Source organism: Rhinolophus sinicus, chromosome 1, assembly GCF_057876585.1.
Source record: "Rhinolophus sinicus isolate RSI-liver-muscle chromosome 1, RSI-T2T, whole genome shotgun sequence".
NCBI classification, from domain to species: Eukaryota; Metazoa; Chordata; class Mammalia; order Chiroptera; family Rhinolophidae; genus Rhinolophus; species Rhinolophus sinicus.
In genome coordinates, this window is record NC_142501.1 from 130,967,110 (window position 1) to 130,988,985 (window position 21,876).

Below are 21,876 nucleotides of genomic sequence, written 5' to 3' on the forward strand. Positions count from 1 at the left end.
ACTTTGAACTTTTTGTGCCCATCCATTACCAATATCTCAGGAAACTGACAGATATGAACTTTCTCCCTAGAAAAATATACCATCACAAAATTTTATACGCATATCGTGGAAATTCAATGACTTCCAGAATCATTTCACTGTAGCCCTTAAAACCCCAACTTAGAAACTTATACTCAAAAATATCTTGGGCAAGGTAGAAAGTTGAAACTAGATTTTATCATTGCTTCTTAATTACCTGTGATTTTATCTGGATTAAAAAATCTTGGTTTACAAAATTTTAAAGGACAAAAAGATTATTTTTCAAAAATGAGAAATCAAAGTTTAAACTTATTTAAAGTAATTTAAACTTATTTTTGTAAAAAAGCTAGATTCTTTTTATCAATTTGAAAATGTAATGCATAACTATTTTTTCTCATTATCAGAGATAAATACATATATCCAATTTCCCCCTAATTAAAAACAAAAACCTGTCTATTTTATAAACGGTCCTTAACTTGCATCTAATAAGACTGTACACTCAGCCAGTAATGAAGGATATAGTTTTAAGAGAAAAAAGATAGGTGTATGAGGCTCTTTCATCTGGTTAGAACCCTATTAAATGAGGTATTGAATTGTGATGGTTAGACCCTGATTCTAAGTCTCACAGGTGGCTTTGTAGGTAATGTCAACATATTATCATTAACATCTTAATTACATCACATATCCTACCCAAACCAGACTAAGAGAAGAAAGGTTAATTTTCTGTCCCATATAATAAAATGGAGCCACATACCCCAGTCATCCCAATGAAAGAAGTTAAACTACTATTGGATCCATGTAGCTCCAAATATCACTTTAAGACCAACTTTTTCAGAATGTTTTTCTTAAAGTGATAAGTATTCAGAAAGGAGAATTATAACTTTACATTAAAGCTCCAATTTTAACCAAAATAAATTAATTTTAATAAAATTACTCAATAGAACTGATATCTTATAAAAGTTACCCTTATCAATTAAAGGTGAAACTGTGGCACTAAACTTAGTATTTTAACATTTCTAACTTTAAAGACCTTAAAATCAACATTGTAATCTTAAATAAAAATGTTAAAATATAATGGCCCAACATCTGTCCCTCCACAAGTGCTTAAACTTCTGATATGTTTAAGCCCTAACGAAACTCGTTTATCTCATATTTAGAGCTGACAGTCTATTGATTTCCTATTTGAAAATTACTTCTGTAATTCAGTGAATCAAAATCTTCATCAATTTAAGAATTAGAATCACAAACTATATCCTCATTCCATGTATTACTGCTCCTTTTAAAAATACTACCTTGTACTTTAAAATTACTGTTTTAACCAACTGCTAGTAACAAGTACTAACTTTTCAGGATAATCGGTTTACTTGATTTAGCAAGTTACAATGTATATAGCAAGTTACAGTAATTCAGATATTTAATCCCTAACATCAACAGTGTTTCCCCAAAAATAAGACCTAGCCAGACAATCAGCTCTAAAGTGTCTTTTGGAGCAAAAACTAACGTAAAATAATATAGTAAATTAATATAGTAAAATAAGACCGGGTCTTATATAGTATTATACAAGACCTAGTCTTATATAAGACCCGATCTTATATAATGTAAGATAACATAATACATAATATAGTAAAATAAGACCGGGTCTTATATAAAGTTTTGCTCCAAAAGACGCATTAGAGCTGATTGTCTGGCTAGGTCTTATTTTCGGGGAAACACGATATGACTCAATCAAGTCCTTCAATTTATCATAACCTGAAGTTACTTTTCAATCCTACTACAATAATCAAGAAATGACTAACAAAGTTATAAAGTTGAGAAAAATTAATTCTGGGGGAAGGAGGGAACTTCTAAAATTGTTTCTTAAAAATTAAGAAGCATGCCTAATTCAGTGTTCAGCTTATAATATAATAAAAATTGGTTACATGGGAGTATATTAATAAGTGTTCCTTTCCCAGAATTTCTGTCAAGTTTACCATAGAAACAAACTATGGTAACAATTACCAGGTATAGTTCACCTCACAATTTTGCAGATACATTTTGATCATGAAATGCTTTCTTAATGAAGTGGTGTATACAAAACTGTTCTCATCCAAAAACTGTCCCATCTTTCATGATCAACATAGGATTATGCTTTTTCTAAACGAGACACTCAATTCAAGTTATAGGTCACTCAACCTAAGAGACACCCCAACTAATGTGTCAAAGGCAAAAGTTTGTTTTAACCCTTTGTCTTTGTAAGTAAATAATGCTTCAACAAATTATTTTAAAAAAAATTTGTTTCGCTAAGGTTTAGTCAGAATTCAATTACGTTTATTTATGCTTAGTATTCATTTTCTTAATTGTGTAACATGCTACTTTCAATACTGTGATTTATATAGCCACTACTACCAGCATGAACCACAGGAATATAGAACAGCTGTTTACCTGGTACTGTTTATATTCTTCTACTAAGTTCAGTATCTATTCCTGAGGTCTATGCTTCACTGATCATAGTTTTGGTTGGATGTGAAGTGAAACAGATGACAGAAAAAGGTAGTGAAAGAAAAAAAAAAAAATCTCTTATGGCCCGCAAAAATACTCCACGTGTGTCACAAACTAATGAGATCCACTGCGCTATAAAATGTCAAAATATTTCAGTGAACAAAAAAATTATCTGTAATATTTAACAAGCATATTGCTACCTGAGTTGATCTCAGCTTTGATTTCAGGTTGTAGCTCTTGGTCCTCTCCAAGACTTAACTAAAGCAAGACTTAAATAAATTTCTAAAGTGTACTGTAGTGCTATCTTGCTTTTACCAGGGTTCTCCCCTTCCTTGGCTGCAAAACAAGAACTACAAATTAATTTCCAGGGCAGTGTAACACCAATACCCCAAATTTCAAGTATTATCTGTAAAACTTATAAATAGAAACAAAAATAAAACCAAAAGACAACATTCTGCAGTCACAAGTACTTTAATTTTTAAAAACAAATCACTTATTTAAAAATGAACAAATGGCACCATTCTACTCTAATGTTGATACAAGTAAATTAAGAGTTCTGTCTCATAACGTGCTGCAAGTCGGTACTACATCCGACAATCTCAACTACTACATACACTTATCACTTAGCTTATCTGTAAAGTTAGATTTCAGACACTACTCTCAAAAGTAACATTCGACTGTCACAACTATTTCACTTTAAAAGGTTGAACAACCCAAACAGTTTAAACAGCTTTATTTTCAAAATCAACATTACAGAGCATAATTTCTACATTTAAAATTCTTACAGTACCAATAGAGGTATTACAGTACAATTTTCCACAACAAAATTGTAGCACTCAAATCCAGCGACTCCTCGACTTCCTTGAACTGTCAATACACTGCACCCTGTTTAAATGGCTGTACCTGAAAACCAAGGAATGCAATTCCTTAGGATTAGAAGTCATCAAGTTATACTGTCAAGGATCTGGGGGAAATGAGAGGAAGACTCTATTATCCTTGTGTCTGAACCCAACTTCTATAACAAGGTAAAGCCACAGCTATGATCAAATGTCCATTAGCTGTAAATATTTAAATACTGAAACCCACCCAAATTAGATTATCTCAATGTTAAGATTTCTGTGAATGAATTCACTTTAGTTCAGTTCTGGATGAGAAAAGCCCCTCTTCCGAAATTTAGATCTGTAACATCTACTTAAATTGGGTGTCTTCTCTCCCCACGTTGAGAAACCACAAAGCATGCGAACTTAAATTTTATTTTTAAAAAACCCCAATAATAATGAAGTTACGTTTTAGAATAGCCACGCACTCCCCCCCCCCCCATAAAAAAAAGGAAAAATCTGCAACATACTCTCAGGATCAAAACAAAACTCAGGGACGTTTATGTATCCTCCGACTAACTAGACTTGGGAAGGGATGGATGCAAAAGTCCCAGAACGAGGATACGGAAAATAAGTCTTATATGTTATAAAAGTCGTCTGGGCAAACAAGCAGTGCCCTCGACATTTCGTTGCAGGGAGGGAGATACAAGCCTCAAAGACCTACAGTCAACATAACATGCCCCTGTGAAGCTCCACGTGGGGGCTGCACTGAGCCTCACAAGCTGTCCCCGCCACCGGGAACTGAAGTACCCCCTCAGTGCACAGAACCTGCGCTCCCCGGCGCCGGCAGCGCGCGAAGGCCGAGGTGGCCCGAGAGCGCCACCCAGCGGCCCGCGGAGCGGCCTGCAGGCGGGTCCTCCCCGGCTCCCGGATCGCCGCACCCCCACCGCCACCCAGCCCGTTCCTCTCCGGATGCACAAGGCCCAACCCAACAACTGAGACCACAAAATGGCTGCCGGCAGCTTCGTCACGTGACCCCTTTGTGCCTTTTGGGTTCCCGAACTCCGTGGGACCCGGGTACAAGTGGCCGGGGTCGGCGGGTGGCCTCAGTGGAGACCCCGCCGGGCCGTGGCGGCTGGGGGTCGAGACCGGGGGAGGCGGGGTAAAGGCCCGGCCGGCGACTGAGAGTCGGCGGCGGAGAGAAGATGGCGGCCATTTTGTGTGGGTTTGCTGCTCCGCCGCCGCCGCAGGCAGCAGAGGGAGCGGGGCCTGGCGGTGGGTCGGACAGGGGAGTTAACACGTACCGACTCCTCTTCCTTCTCCATTCCGGTGGGCATCTGCGGCACGGCCCGGTTTATCGAGGCGTATTCGTGCAGGTCGGGCAGATCCTCACAGCGGAAAACCGGCAGCGGCTTCGAGGCGTCTAGCGCCCGCGCCCGAAACGACAGTTTACTCATCTCAGGCGCAGCAGATACCTCTCCGCTCTGGGGAAACGGCCCCGGCCAGCGGGATCATGGAGAACCGGGGGTTCGGTCCCCACTCGCCTACCGCTGCCGGGGACTTGAGGGGCGGAGCGCAGAGCCCGCCGTCCGGGCACTAACAGCAGCCGGGAGGGTGGGAGGCTGTGCCGCTCCGCTCCTCTCTCGCTCGCTCTCTTCAATACGCCATGGCCAACATGGCGGACATTAAAACTCCACTGTGCGCTCTTCAGCCAACCCCAGCCATTCCCCACACTGCATCGCGCAGCGGCGCGGGCACGCGGGCGCGGGGGGGGGGGGAGCGCGGGCTCGAGCGGGCGCCGGCACGGAGCGCGCGTCCCGCCAACCCCCGGCGCCCGCCGGCCGCGCTGTCCGCGCCTGGCTGCTCGAGGCCCCCGCCCTCCGCGGGCCTGGAGGCGGCCGGGGCGGAGTGGGCGCTCGGACGCCGGGAGCCGACTCCCCGCGCCTCCTCTCGCTGCCCGCACTCGCTCACTTTCTCACGCTCGCTCGCTCCCGGCGCCGTTTGCTGACAGGCGAAGGTGCACGGAAACTATGTGCACCGCACGCCGGCTTTCCGAATGGCCGTGGCGGGAGAATTGGCTGGGCGGCGCTATTGCCCGGGACAGGCGAGCTCCGGCACCTGTCACCCCCGCTCGCAGCCGGGATCGGGGCAGGGGCGATGCCGGAGGCCACGGCCGCGGGCGGTGGGGTTAGGAGCGGCGCTCCGGGGGCGCTGCGCACCGATGGCAGTCGGTGGGTGATACACAGTTATCGCTGCGTTTTAGGTCCTTAAAACAAAAATGCAAACGAAATTAGGGGCAAAATGCTACTTCAGGTGAACTTTTGCCAGCAATTATTTTTACGTCTAAGGAAAATGGATTATAATATTTGATAGGCTCCGCAACAAATCACTGGTCAGTTCCCACCTATCGGGCTCAATATAAACGGTTGTTACCCTACTCTGATACAAAGTAGGGTTGTTTTTTTAAAAAATCCTGCATTTTATCTACTCATATTCACTCTTTTATTACAATTGAAGCAAAGGGGATATTTATTATCAGCTAAATGTTTAAGAAAAAAATTAAAGCAAGACCTTCAAAATTTTAGAGCCAGTTATTTGTAGCTCATGATATTCTGTTGGTACTGAAAGAAAATGCTAGTTCAACATAGTTAATGAATTGACACCATTTATTCTCTGAAAAACTTTATAAAATTGAATCATACAAAGATCTGTAGTGCTCCTGCCAAACCGAAAAAGAATAAAGGAAAAGCTGTGTTAGAAGAGCTTTAGATGCATGTGATAGATTGTTAATATTTGGTTTATATTACACACGAAAACGGTTATGCCCAGAGAGCTCTTTCCAGCAGAGTATTTTAAAAATCAGAAAGACTGTTGGGATGGGTTTAATCAGTTTGGCAGCAAAATTTCAAATACTCACTGAGATAGAAAAATGTTTCTTTAAGTCTGCTCTTCTCCCTGGAGGCTACACAGTGAAAATAATCATTACTCAAATGCTGGGTTGGATAGGAACTGTTACTAGCTTACAGCCCATAGGCACACTGCTAGCTTTCAGATTGGTTTAGCTACACTTCGGTGGGGAAAACAAGGTGAGCAGAGACTGGAGTTCTCCAAAATGATCCTAAAACTCTAATATTGACAATTCACCTCTGTGAGGCAGAGGGATTTCCATTTATACTTCCTATATTAAGACGGTGCACTTAATCATTCAATGAAAAACATTCATTGGGCCCTCATGGCCTAAGTATGCTGCTGGAGGAGCTTGCACAGGGGGGGAAGGACCTGTGGATGGCAACTGCCACACCTGAGGTGAGGCAATCGTGGGAACAGGCAGGAGTGGCACCCAATCCATGGGGAGTGGCTCTAATGAAAGCATTCAGGGAAGGCTTTTTGGAGGAGATGATATCTGAGAAAAAAATACATCGGATAAGTACGGGTTAACCTTGCAGAAAAATGAAGAGATGAAAGGTATTTTAGGCAAAGGAAGGAGCACGTGCAAAGACTCCAAGTTATGAGAGACAATGTCACAGTCTGGGATCCTCAAGAATTGTCAACTGCACTGTGGAATAAGACACCTATCTAGCCAGGTTTAACAGTTCTGAAAATACTGGCTGACTATTAGTACAGCAGTCCTCTTCAGCCGACAGTATTAGATTTCTGAAAATCCTACTAGTTGAATTCGGTTGATTGAGGAACCTAAGACTTTATAGAACAAAGTAGTCTTAAGTCATGAATAAACCACCAAGGAAACAAACACAGATTTTTTAACCTTCATTAAAATAACAGCCTACAGATAACATGTTCCACACCCTGCATTAGTAATAATGGGCACTATACAACTAAGTTTCTCGTTCCCTAGAAATTCTAGCATCACCCTCCACAGCAAGTTGAGAGATATGCTTACAAATTAAGCTTGCCCTTTTTGCAGATAACATGCCTGCTAGGAGACATCTTTCTGCACTGATTCCTCATCCAGCTCAATGCCCTGGATTTCTGACTTCCAGGTCCTACTGGGTTCCCAAGGACCCAAAGGCTGGAGTCCCAAACCTCTTATATTCAGTTTACTTCCCTCCCTTCTAAGGGGCAGGAGTGCAGCAATAAAGGTTCAGGTTTAATTTTCTTGAGCTTCCTTTATCTAACCAAAAGTTTCCTTGCACAAATGGCTAATCCTGCACAGTCTTTCATGTTAACTCCTTTTATTCCCCTAAAGATCCCTCTTTTTCTAAGTATCTCCAACAATGGTGAAATAAAATTCTCAATGTTACAAAAGATGCATACTAGCGTAAAACTGAATATACTAACCTTTCCTCAAAGGGAAACTCGTGGTTGGGAACGAATTTGCAGTATTTAAAATACTTTTGATTCATGCCATAAATATTTACTGAATACCTACGCAACACACAGTACCATCGTTGTAGGGGATATAAATAAAAATACTGATAAAGAGATACCCAGTTAATCAAATGACCAGAACAAGGCAGTATGGTGAAATGCAGTCAGGGGGTTCAGAAGCAAAGCAGTCAGTTCTAGCTGGGTTGGTCAGACTTGGAGAAGAGAGCAGGTGATGTGGTTGTGAAGAATGACTAAGAATCCAACTGGTAATGGGAATGAAATGGTAGGAGAAAGGCTAGTCATGGTCCAGAGCAAGAGTATGAACAAAATGGTGGGAGGAGGCAACTGGCAGGTGTGCTTGAAGATGAGAAAGTTTATTTGGCCAGAGTTCATAGGAAACTCCAATAACAATCCAGGTAAAACTGGGAAGAACTTGGGTGGAGGGAGTAGGAGTAGAAAGTAAAGAGACAGAAGTTTTAATGGTAAAAATAACTACTTAAAGTAACATTACCCTGACATGTGATTCATTTCAATTTGTGTCAAATACAGAACTTCTGCTTAAACAACAAAATAGAATGTGTCAAATGCACTGCAGTTTGCTGCATATAATAAACCTGACACATGGCTCTACATGTTAGTTTATGTCCAATATGTGCCCAAGTCCTTTTATTTCTTCTTAAAATTGTTTCTGGGATTTGACTCATTATTTCCATTGCCATTGTCTTAATCATAGTCTCAGTTCTCATCACGTCCTACCTACAAACAACCTCCAATCCATTTTTTAATTCATTACTTTGATAAACCTTTATTAAGCTTCTACTTTATAGTAAACCATGCTAGTACTCGCCTAATAGAGGCTAAAGGGAACCCCCAGTGGCTAGTCCAGGCTGTGGGTCCCTGGGGCTATGAAGAACACAGTTCAAACTGCCCTTCAGGGCTTCATAATGCATGCCACCAAATCCAAGTGCCCGAAACCCCACCTCCATCTGTATCCTCCCCTTCCCATGTCATTTATTTATAACTGCTCTTTATTTTGCCATTCCACAAAGCCTTTTCTTTTTCTTTTTTTTGGTATAGTTGTCAAAGCCTCATAATTTTGCCTCGCTCTATATCCAACAACATTTCTCATCACCACCTAAGACAAGCTCCTCATCTTTAGAAATCAGCATGTCTTTCCTGCCTCCAGGGTTTTATTCATTCCTTTCTCTCCATTCTTCCTGTCTGGCTGCAGACCATCTACTTCTACTGAAATGCTACCTCACATTTTTGAGGATTAAATAAAACAACCCATGTAAAGCATTTAGAATGGTCTCTGGCCCACAGAAAACATTCGGTAGATATCAACTATTGTTATTATCCCTCAAAATCCAACTCAACTATCACCTCCTTCATGCAACTTTCTTTAAACTACTCAACCTCTCTGAGTCCTAATTTCCTAATCTGAAGAATGAGTGAGTGGGTAGGTGAATTCAAAATAATTCTTAAGCCTATACCAATGTTTTTCATTTCTGAACTCCTATTACACTTTTAACCAGTAAGAATAATAACTACCATTTTTGAACATTTACTATGTGCCAGGCAATGCAGAAGTACATTTTAAATGTACAATTTTTGTGACAGCCCTACGAGGTGTGTCCTATTAGAGAGGTTGCGAGACCTGCCTATGGTCACAAAGCTGATGGGAGGCAATGCTGAGGCTGGAATCCCTGGCGTCTGGTTCCAGAGTGGAGCCCAGAAACCAGATTATAAAGTAAAGTGAGGAATGAACTAGAAGTGAGGAAAGAGAGATGTTGAGTGTAGCCTACTCTTTCAAGAGGCTTGGCAATGGGAGGGGGGGGGGGCGCAGGGAGAAGGAGAGGGAGGTGTAGCTATTCATGTCACTGGTTTTGTTATTTCTGAAGGTGGGAGAGAGGTGGGCATGTTTGTATGCTGAAAGCGAAGAATAAGGTAAATGAATTAACTTTAGGATATAGATCTATGTCATATATGACATATAGATCTATGTCATATATATATATGCTAGTTTTGGTAGCAGGAGTCCAGATTCTTCATTCCTTCAACATTCAACAAATATTTATTGGATATTTACTAAGAGCTAGGCAAAGCAGTTTGTGCTGGAGAGAAATGATAAACAAGACATGATCTCTATGGCCTCACAGAGCTCACAATAAAGTGACATACTGCATTTTACTTAATTGGGAAAATGTGAAATGAATTTCTTTAAAATGTGTGAATGCACAATGATCTCAAGATTAAAATGTAATAATTTAAAGCATTGTACAAAAGATCTAAATACTGAATATATTTTCACTTGAAGTTATCATTTTTCTTAACTTTTTGCTTTTTATTTTCATAATAAGCTATACAAAGAAATGGCATCAAATAATTCTTCCAATATAACATTTAGAAAAATAAGAACTGGCAGCTCTTTATTATGTGTGTTTTTTTATTTTTCATTTATAAAATGTTGGAAAGTGAAATACTGCAATTGCGTTGCAATATATTTAAGAGAGTCACAGTAACAATATCTGAACTACTGATTTCTCTACAGTTGATTTATGTGTAGAATTCTGTATATAATATTTAAGAACTGTGTCTGATATAAAATAAGATAGCTCAGAATATTTCCAGTCATCTCTACCTTAAAAGAATGAAGGACAAATTATTAATCCTAGCAAACTATAGCAGTATGGACTCAAAGTTATTTCTGTTTAACTGTATCTACAATATACACAACTAAAACAAATTGGGCCTGTCTGAGAAAAGATTAGAATTTTTAAAAATTCACAAAGTGGTTCTAGTACCATTGGGATTAAAAAAATGTTAATAAAATACAATACGTCTTAATGTATAATGTAAAATCCTAAATTTATAGGAAATCTGCTCTGAGCACAGCAAGGATTTTGCCAAACTTTAGCAGTCCCCTCCCCCCAGAAAAACAAAGGTGACTGGTTAAGTTTGACCATTTTTAGGACTTGCCTTCCTTAATTCCCAGTTGCATATATTATCTGATCTTTCCCTCACTATCCTAGTAGGCAGTTGATGAGAACTCTGTGGCAACATTTTAATGAAGATGCTACTAGATGCAGCTGGAGAAGTTGTGGGAGGCATAAATAGGAAACCATTTGGAATTTGAACAATAACAATATAGTATTGAAGGAATGTCATCCATTCCAACAATTAATTTGCCAGAAGAATGAAGGTCCATCTTAGAAAAGAAGAAAAACTGAAGAATTCAGCCATATATATTTAAAAATATTTGGTAGTACTTATCTAAAAGGGATTTTGTTTAATTACTGTTACCTTATTTAACCCAACGGCTGGCACTCACTGTCACATTACCGTGTATAGCCTGGTGTTAGTCCAAGGTTGTAAGGGGCAAAAGGATAAAAATGAGAGGGTGGTGAGAGGAGGCAGGGGAGAAGGAAAAGGGAGCAAAAGGGAAAAGTAGCAACCTTTAGGTGCCTTACAGTTTTGAGCACATAAAACACACTACTTGAGCATTCTTTTTACTAAGTAACACATACAAATCAGCATGGTATAAGTGGTACATGAAGACCGAAGGGATGACCCCAGGAAGGAAATTGTTTCTGTTTTCCTTCTGAAGCAGGATTATCTTTTTTATTATCTAATAAGTTAATATTAGTGAATTAAAAGTTTTACTTTTACTATATTTAGTCTTTATACTTTGAGTAATATGCCCAGTTGCTTAGATAAGCACTCTGAATCCAGTTCCTTCTCTCTTTCAGAGTAGGGAAGGGAAAGTGAATGATTTCAAACCTGAGCAGTGAGATTATAGGTGTGAAGAATGATTCATGGAGTGAGAGGAGGAGGGCATGGAGAAGGGAGCCCCAGGGAACAGCAACATGTAGGAGACAACAGAAGAAGAGCCTGGAAGAGAGCAGAGAGATGCAGGGAGAAGCATGGAGAGAAGCCAGGTGAGGTCAGTATTTCAAGGAGATCATCAATGTGAAGGACAAAAAACACTGAAGATGTCACCGGAAATCACAGCAAGCACAATTTCTATATGATGCTATTGGTGGAAAATATACTATGCTCATTTGAGACAGGAATTAAAGGCTGAGTGGTGGCTGAAGCATATTAACCATTTAGCAGGCAAGCCACAGCCATGTAAAATTTTGAAGTGATTCCCCGGGTTCTCCTGTGATACTTTGCCAGGTACTTGCTCACAGGAGTGAGAGCACTTTGAGGATCAAAATCAGTTTAGCTTCGGGACACAGCCAGGGACTGTGTAGCTAACATCATCAGCATCTCATGCATTAAATATCAGAAGAAAATACATTCCATTATTTCACAAGTCTTCACAATATCCTGTTGACAGGAGGAAGTAAAACATATCTTCCATCTTTAAAGTTGCAGAAACTGGTAAACAAAAGACCAACCTGACTTGTTTAAGTGAGTTGCTCTCAAGAGTATAAGCCACATCCAGATCTTAAAGATTTCTTTTGAATCAGGTTTTCCAAACACTAGACTCATAAACCAAAAAACATGAGTACCCTATGGTAGCACATTTATTTGGATATATATTTTGTTTTTAGTTGATTTACTCATAATCAGGTTAACATTTTGGTGTTTATATTCTAGTTTTTCCTGCTTTTGTTTTTCATTTGCTTGTTCTATAATGTAGGAATAATTCTGTATATTGTTTTGTGGTCCTCAATATAATTTGAGAATGTTTCCACCTCATGAAATACCCTTATAGGATGATTTTTTGACAGACACTTATCTTATCCTATGTATATACCGTAATTTACTTAAGCTTCACCCTCTCAAGGGGCATTTAGAATGCACTGACTTCTCTTTATTATAAATAACACAAGTAATCTTCATAGAACATTTAAAATAAAAAAAAAATGGGTTTCAATTTTCATGGTTTAAGACACAGAACAAATGTCTGCTGTTCTTTGACTAACAATGGTGCCAAGTCTATACACATGAAGGTTGGCAATTTTACTGTCAATTTGAGCTTATGGCAAAAACCTAGGTTTTAAATGTCAATATCTCTTCTACGATATGAGCTTAGCATTTTTTCAAAAGTGTGTTCCATAATCCAGATGTTACATTCTGAAATGAGTTACACAAAAAAACAATAAGCTAGGGAAATACTGCCTATTATAGCTTTCTTTTTAAAATATGTGTAGAGTCATAATGTATAAGCTCAAAAAAGTCCTGCAGCAAATAAATTTATTTACTGATGTTTAGCATGGTATTTTCCAAATTTATCTGATCATGCAACCCCTTATCATGTACTATCTATTATCGCCATTAGTTCAATAAAAGCCCACTTTGGGAAATTCCAGTCTAGGCAATTCAAGGAAATAGAAGTTTTTCTGAACAAGTTATCCATTTAATTGTTTGAAAAGTTTGACATGTAAATTTTGAAAAAGCATAAATATCTTATAAATGTAAAGTACTATATTACCACTTCTTAAGATTTTTATCCTGCAAAAAATAGTGCAAAAAAGACATTTGAATATAAAACTGGACAACATTCTAATAAGCACTAGAATTGAGCGGATTTCTGTATTTTAGCAATAGATTTGGTGTTTAATACCAAATTAACTATAATGTCTAGCTATATTTCTTTTCAAAATCGTCTCTACTAAAAAGAACATGCTGAACTTTGATTCAGAGATTTTTACTCTAACTTAAGCTCTTGGAACTACAGTTTCTCCATCTGAAAAAAGGAATCATAACAAGCTATCACCCAGGTTGTTATATGGATTCAATGAAATCATTAATCAAAGCATTTAGCATGGACCTGACACAAGTCAAGCTCAATAAACGTGAGCTATTTTTAAGGATATTTTAATTCTATTCCTTTGACTAGATCATTTTACTTTAATGAGCTTTATGTTTTGTATGTACAGTATAAAACATGACATTGCAAAAGCTTCAAAACTCATAGCTGAGGAAACAAAACTAAGAAGTCCTCAAATGAAACCAAAGACCACACACACACACACACACACTCACACACACACACACATTATATAAAATATTATACTCATCTTCTGGAATCCTTTTGTTTTGTTTCTATTTAGTAGTTTTGTATCTCTCCTATGTTTAAAACTACAAGGAGCTTTGCTGCACCCCCCCCACCTCACTACTCCCCCCCCCCCCCAATGCCAAATGATTCATCAGGTGGTTGCCCAGTGCCAGTGACTGCTCAATCTCCACATCTGGTCAAGCAAACTCCCAGGGGATCAAGGCCTCTCTGCACAGGTTGCTACTGTTTCTCTCAGGGTGAATGCTTTGTGTAAAAACAGTCAAAGGAAAAGTAACATTTTGCATTCCAAGTAGCAACATAGTGCAGTATTATGTACTGGATGGAATACTGGCTACCATGTTTGAAGATCTGGAGTCTAATCTACCATTACTAGCGGTATGACTCTATAGAAATTATTTAATTTCTGAGCCTTAAGTATCTCATATGCTTGGTATAAAGAATACTTGTTCTCCCTCTTAGACCATTGTGAAGAACAAATGAGATAGTATAATGAAAAATCTTTGACAATTTCAAAGTGTTATTCAAATATAAGGAAGAATATATTCTATTTCAATTTCACCATAGCAGTTTTAGGAAGGGCATATATACTATATAACACTTTGTAACAGAAAATCTATGACCTGTTCAATCATGCACTTGGTCACAGAAGATTTCATTGCTAGACTAAGGCCCTTTCGACATATCCTTAAATAGCAAATCTTTAAGACAACACCAAAATTCACCCATTTTATTTATTTTTCATCCCTTTTAATTTATCCTGCTCTATTTGTTTGAATTATTCTAGAGTGTCTAGCACAATATAAATGTTTAGGAAATCTATGATAAGTTTGAATTATTTGAGAAAAGAAGTGTACCTGTATTATCATTTTTACAATGATACATTTTTAAAATTTCAATATAATTTCTCAAAATTTTTTCTTATCACTCCATTTAGAACAGAAAATCAATAAAAATGTTTTCTTCCTGAATTTTCTTTGCTCACTAGTTTCCCCTTTTTAGAAACAGCATTCAAGGTTGCCAACAGATGATAAGCAGAATCTTTAAGAAAACAAATTACTGAAAGATAGAGTATAATGTAGTCATTGAAAGTGCTAGCTCCAGAGCCAGACATGATTTGGGTTTGAGTCTCAACTCTGTCTTTCCAAGCTCTGTAAACTTAAATAAATTCTTAACTTCTTTGAGCTTCAGCTTCCTTTCCAATAATGTGGAGATAATACATACTTCCGCGTATTGTTTGGGATGGATAAATATTCCATATAACCAAATTTACTGAGTTCTTACTTTGGGCTGGGTGCCTTGCATGCATTATTTCATTTAATCACTACAAAATCTTACAAGATAGCTTCAGTACCTGTCATTAGGTAAGATTTCAGTAAGTAGTAGATATTATTATTTCACAAAAAAGTTGAGCATTTTATTTATTTTTCAATTGCAATTGACATTAAATATCGGTTTATATTAGTTTCAGGTGTACAGCACAGTGGTTAGATGTTTATATAAAAGATGTTTATATATAATTTACTAAGTGATCCCCCCAATTAGTCAAGTACCCATCTAGCACTATACAAAGTTATTATAATATTATTGACTATATTCTCTGTGTACTTTATATCCCCACAACTATATTGTAACTACCAATTTGTACTTCTTAACCCCTTTACCTTTTTCATCCAACCCACCTCCCATCTGGTAACCATCAGTTTGTTCTCTGTATTTATGAGTCTGTCTGTTTTGTTTATTCATTTATTTTGTTCTTTATATTCCACATATAAGTGAAATCCTATGGCATTTGTCTTTGTCTGATTTACTCCATTCAGCACAATAACCTCTAGGTCCATCTATGTTGTGGCAGATGGCAAGATTTCATTCTTTTTTATGGCTGAGTAATATTCCAATGTATATAAGTACTACTTCTTTTTTATCCATTCACCTATTGATGGACACTTAGGTTGCTTCCATATTTTGGCTATTGTAAATAATGCTGCAATGAACATATGGATGTACACATCTTTTCAAATCAGTGTTTTGGGTTTCTTCAGATAAAATACCCAGCAGTGGAATTACTGTTCCTTTTTTTTTGGTCTCTTATTATAGCCTTTGTTTTAAAGTCTATTTTGTCTGGTATACATATTACTACCCCAGCTTTATTTTTCGTTTCCATTTTCATGAAATATCTTTTTCCATCCCTTTGCTTTCAGTCTGTGTTGTCATTCGATCTGAAATGAGCTCTTGTAGGCAGCATATGTAAGGGTTTTGTTTTCTCATCCATTCAATTACCCTATGTCTTTTGATTGAAACATTTAATCCATTTCCATTGAAAGTAATTGTTGAGAGATATGTAGTTATTGTCATTATTCATATTTTTCATTTTTTTTTTCTTAAAGAAGTCCCTATAACATTTCTTATAATACTTGTTTGGTGGTGATGAACTCCTTTAGTTTTTTCTTGTCTGGGATGCTCTTTATCTGTCCTTCAATTCTAAATGATAGCTTTTCTGGTTGGAGTAATCTTGTTTGTAGGTCCTTGCTTTTCACATTTTGAATATTTCATGCCAATCCCTTTCTGGCTTGCAAAGAAATCAGTCATATGGGAGCTCCCTTATAGGTAACTAACTGCTTTTCTCTTGCTGCTTTTAAGATTCTCTTTGTCTTTAACCTTTGGCATTTTGATTGTGATGTGTCTTGGTGTGGGCCTCTTTGGATCATCTTGTTTGAGACTCTCTGGGCTTCTTGGGCTTTTATGTCTATTTCCTTCACCAAGTTAGGGAAGTTTTCTGTCATTATTTCTTCAAAAGGGTTTTCAATTCCTTGCTCTCTCTCTTCTCCTTCTGGTACCCCGATGATTGCAAATGTTGCAATTCTTGATGTTGTCCCAGATGTCCCTTAAACTGTATTTATTTTGTTTTTATTGGATTCTTTTTTCTTTTTGCTGTTCCTATTGGGTGTTTTATGCTACCTTGTCTTCCAAATTGCTGATTTGATCCTCTGCTTCATCTAATCTACTCTTGATTCCCTCTAATGTAGTCTTCATTTCAGTTATTGTATTCTTCAGTTCTGACTGGTTCTTTTTTATGGTTTCTATGTCTTCTTTTATGCTTACTATCTCTTTGTTGAAGTTATCATTAAGTTCCTTGAGCATCCTTATAACCAGTGTTTTGAACTCAGTATCTTATAGGTTGCTTGCCTCCATTTGTTGTAGTTCTTTCTTCTGGAGATTTCTCCTGTTCCTTCATTTGGGACACATTTCTTTGTTTCTTCAGTTTTTCTGCATTTCTGTGTTTGTTTCTATGTATTAGGTAGATCTGCTACATCTCCCAGTCTTGGCCAGGTGGCCTTATGTAGTAGGTGCCTTGTGGGACCCAGTGGCAGTCTCCCTGGTCACCTATGCTGGGTGCCCCAAGTGTATCCCTTGTGTTGTGTGTGCTCTCCTGTTGTAAGTTTAGCCTTGATTGCTGTTGGCAAGTAGGACAGTGGATGGGACTGACTCTCAGGCTGACTGCGTGTGAGGATTGGACACACCCACTGTGTATGAGCTGCTGTGAGGGGGCGACCCCACAGAGCAGGATTCACCCTTGTGGGCTCTGGAGCCTGCCAACACCACCCTTTGGGTTTGCTGCTTGTGGGACTAATCGGGCGGTGGTGTTCTGTTGTGGTCTCAACCCAGACTCCACGTGTGTTGGTTCTGGGGCCCCTTGGGAGGGGCTTCTGTGCAGGGAAGGTCAGCTGCTGCCTGTGACCAGCCTGGGCCTACCTGGTGGGAGGTAGAAAACAATCCTCAGTTGGTTGCTGCCTGTGCTGGAACTAGAGGTGTATGAGAGAGGCCACACTGTGAACTGAGGCCAGCTGCCACCAGTACTGGGCATGGGGCAGCTCAGTGTAAGACTGAGGGCACCCTGAGGCCCACCATAGCCTGTCCACTGCCTGTAAGGCTCAGCCATTGAAAGAGCCTCAGACAGTATTTGAGTGGAATGAGGTGGGGTCTCTGGGAGTCACCAGGGTCAGGTGACGTTCACCAGATTAATGAAGATTCAGGTTTGGCAGCATTGCCAAGCCTGGGGCCACTCAGCAAAAGGCACAGAGCACACCAGTGCCTCTGGCAGTGCATGATTTGGGTGGGGCAGGGTCCTAGGGAGTCACCAGGGTGGATCCAGCAAATTTTACCAGATCAATGCAGGTTCAGATTTGGCCATGTGGGGGGAAGGCTCAACACATGAAAGATGGTGCCTGCCTATAGGTTGCATGGGAGGAGGGCAAAACACAGGGAAAACGGTGGCTGTCCCTTCAGCCCTCACCCTGCAGACCCACAACTCAATCTCTCCCTATATATCTCTGGTGCCTCCCGAGCCACTATCCCTCTTCCAGAGCCCAGGGTGAGTGCCTAGGAGCAAGAGTCTATGCATGGGCCCTTTAAAAGAATGCCTGGGTTTCCAGCAGCCTTCTGTCTCACCTGGATGGACAGAATCCCTGCTGATTTTCACAGCCAGATGTTGTGGGAGATCCTCTTCCTGGCACTGGTGCTCTGGGCTGGGGAGCCCATTGTGAGGCTGGGATCCTTTGCTCCTCAGGGGAGACCTCCTCAGCTGAGCTATTCTTCCTGATTCTCCACTGCCACACCTGGGTGTGGAGCCAGCCCATTTCATGTCTCTGCTCCTCCTACAAGTTTTGATATGGCTTCTTTATATCTTTCATTATAGAACTTCTGTTCAGCTAGTCTTCCGCTGTTTGATTGTTCTATAATTTAGTTGTAATTTAATGTGGTCATGGGCGGAGGCAAACACCACATTTTACCTATTCTGCCATCTTGACTGGACTCGCTTCGCTGAGCATTTTTCTTAAGGGAAGATTAAGGAATAGTTTCCAAGGTAGGGTGGAAAGATGGTTGCCCCCAAGTAGGCTGACCCAGGTCCTCATTATCTTCGTTTTAACATAAATGATGAACTGGGTTTGCACTAGGTGTTCAGTCCTTCTTTGCCTGGAACAAAAACACTCAAAACCCAAACTTTGAAAGGAAAGAAATGCTGTCTGAATAAAAAAGTGTTCCTTCTTGAACAAATCCCATCCTTTCTTCTTCCATGCACAAAAATACTATGCACACACTCACACACACACACACACACACACACACACACACACTTCTTTACATCAGGCTTATAGGGGACACTGTTTTGTGTCTGTCTTTCCAGTGTCTAGTTGCTCTTCTTACATCTTAACAGAACTCTCCTTGACTTCATATTCCTGGGTTATTCCATAATCTGTGCTTTTTCAAATAACTAAACTTTCACGGTCTACTTGAAAAATAATGGTGCTCCAGGATTAATTTTGAACTATATTCTATATAGTGGTCTTTCTTAAAATTCTCTTTTCTTAATTCTCAGTGGGAATAAAAAGAAAAACAGTTTTAAGTGTAGAGAATAGGGTCTAATTTTATAATGGTATTGCCTCCATCATAGGAGTTTTTAGGACTATTTTAAAAAGCAGAAGCTTATAATATCATGTTACATTTTTATAAGTGAATCATCATGAATTAAAAAATAATCTATGCTTAGCTATCTCACTTGTATTAAATAGTTATTCATGAGCACTTTACTTTTAAAAATGTAGGTTCCAATCCTGGTTCTGCCACGAACTAGATGTATGATCTTGATCTTAATCTCCCTGGGTCTCAGTCTCCTCAACTTTGAAAAGAAGGACCAAGACTTGGTGATCTGTCCCAATTCTTCCAACTCTCACATTTTAGATTATCTCCCCTTTTCTGTAGTTGGTAGAACAAAACAGGGATACATGAAATTCTTTAAATATAAAAAGTTAAGAAGAGATATTAACTTTGCAATATATGATTTCTTCAGAAACTATGCCTTTAGGTATTTCCTGACTATATTTGTCCTAAGTGTGATCAGATATCATCCGAGAAATCCATGTAGTTACAAATATCATTATAACTGAAAAGTGCAGCTTCAGAATTTATATGAAAAGATATGAACGTCAAAATAAAAGCTGAGTCAGAAATGATCAAAATTATGAAGTCTTGTAAAAAAAGACCTGCAATTAGTCTGATATTCTCACTGAAAAAATACAGGAAATTTCTATATAATAAATTAACAAAATAATTAACACAATGGTATTGTCCAGACACTTAGAAAAATACCAAACACCACCATCAACAGCAATAGGAACAATTTAACCAGTTTAACAAGTTGAAAAGTATGATGAGGGTATGAAAAGTACATTTAAATCTTACATCAAAAAACTAGATTATGTTTGATAAACTTCAGTAAATTTTCCTAATGTTTCATTTATTGGGCCCCACCACTGCAAACATTGTATTATCAATCATGGAGATACAAAAGAAAAAGGTGAACTTAGTTCTTGTAAAAACAAACAGGGTATGTCCTCTGTGTATATCTTGGTAATCTTGTTTTGAAAGACAACTTTTAAGTAATTTATCTTTATATTTTCAAATTTACAAATGATTGAAATAAAATATGCAGGAAATGTTTCACAAATTTACCTTAGAAAGTAGTTTATTTTCACCTCTTTTCAGGACATTTAAGAACTAATTTTCAGGTGAACTATCTTAGACCAAAAGATTACTTATCATTTCAGGTTTTCCTTAGTGATGTTGAAAATCAATATTCAACAATTATAGAATAGTCAGCCATCAATTTATGTCACCATTTAAAGTCATAAGTATGAGGTATTATGTCAATACATGGAAAGAAGCATAAACAATAAGGTGAAATGAGGGAATGAAAAGCAGCACATGAAGGATGATTTACACAGATATCAAACCTCCTAAACATGTATGACGGACTTTGAGAGAATTATGAAGGAACAATGAGAGGGAAAGTTTCTTCCTAAGTATGCAGTGCATGAAGTAGTATGATATCTTCCTCATATACTTGAGAGAGAGAGAGAGAGAGAGATTTTGTGGTGGGTGTAATGTAGCATTCACAATGAATTCCAAAGTTAAAAAAATTCCAGAGTTAAAAAAAACTACATGGAAACTTCCAATTTTCCATCCTTAACATCAGTAACTATCCAAACTTTTAAACCGGTTAGTGAGAGGTGAATTTTATCAGAAAAATAGGAGAAATTTAGTACAGCTAGTCTTGAATTTCAGATACAAAGAAAAAATTTCATTTAAAAGTCCAAAATTTTCATAATCATAAAGAAACAAAATTTGCAATTCCATGTTTGGTATATAATATAGAATATATGTTAAAAATTTTATTATTTAACTAAAATTTTATTTGAAAATGTTTTCCCACTTTTTTACTAGTTCCTTTAACGTAGTATAGCTGAACGAGCATACTTTAAAAAAATGCAAAATCTTAAGGAGTCATATAAGGTGTGTTTTCCAATTGAAATTTATAAGTAACTTATAGATATAAACTCATTAATTGTCAAGAAATACCACAGAAGCAAATTCCTTGTGCATTCTTTCAACTTTTAGGCGCCCTCATGCTGCCCCCTGCTGCCCAGTGTCCACACATCCTGAAAACTGTCCCAAACTTGCAACCTTTTCTGCTTCATTTTACTCTCCCCATCAAAACTTACCTGACCAGAGATCCAGACCATCGGAGTTTTCCTCTACCAGACTAATGGGTAAACAGGTTACTATAAATAAGAGGTAGTTCCCTCCTATTTCCATCATCAACATTTTCTGGCCAGTTACAAGCATTTGAATTAGTGTTCTGTGGGCAATGAGTGACATCCTAGCTTGGGATTCCTGATCCTCCCTGCGCTGGTTCCAAGCTTCTGTCACGGGTTTCTGCCTCCCAGGCTCTAATCTCACACGTTATAGCTTCCTCGTTACCCACGCTGGACTTGTAGCTGCTATTCCTAAATGTCATGTTTTCTCTTCTCCCTGCCTATGCTCATGCTCCTTTCTTTACCTGGAATGTCTTCTCCATTTCTACACGTTGAAAGCCTTCCTGTCTTTCAATGCTCTGGTCAAAATGACTTTCTCTATGAAGTTACCCCAATTCTCAAATGCTTCTCTTCTGTTCTCTCTTTAATCCTTTACGGCTCAGCATAATGTTGTTTTTCAATGTAGCAGATGCTCATTAAAGATTTAATAAATAATGAAGAAAACTTAATTCTTGGGCAACCTATTTGACTTGTTGATTTTTAAGAGTACCTGGAGACGATGATGAGAGCCTGTCTAACACTGCAATATCCATGCACCTGAGTGGGTGAACTT

At 38.6% G+C, this 21,876-nt stretch overlaps 1 protein-coding gene across 3 annotated transcripts in view; it reads right to left on the reverse strand.

Moving 5' to 3' along the window:
- The window catches only part of EPC1 (enhancer of polycomb 1), an 86,222-nt gene that overhangs the window by 54,775 nt on the left and 9,571 nt on the right, over positions 1–21,876 (reverse strand). For 2 of the 3 annotated variants that reach the window (XM_019731486.2, XM_019731485.2), the window contains exon 1: positions 4,619–5,064. The exons of the other annotated variant lie outside the window; for it this stretch is intronic. In XM_019731486.2, the coding sequence (XP_019587045.1) occupies positions 4,619–4,771 (153 nt within the window). In that variant the 5' untranslated portion in view covers positions 4,772–5,064. Of the gene's footprint in view, positions 1–4,618; positions 5,065–21,876 lie in introns of those variants that run through there. 3 annotated transcript variants of the gene reach the window in all.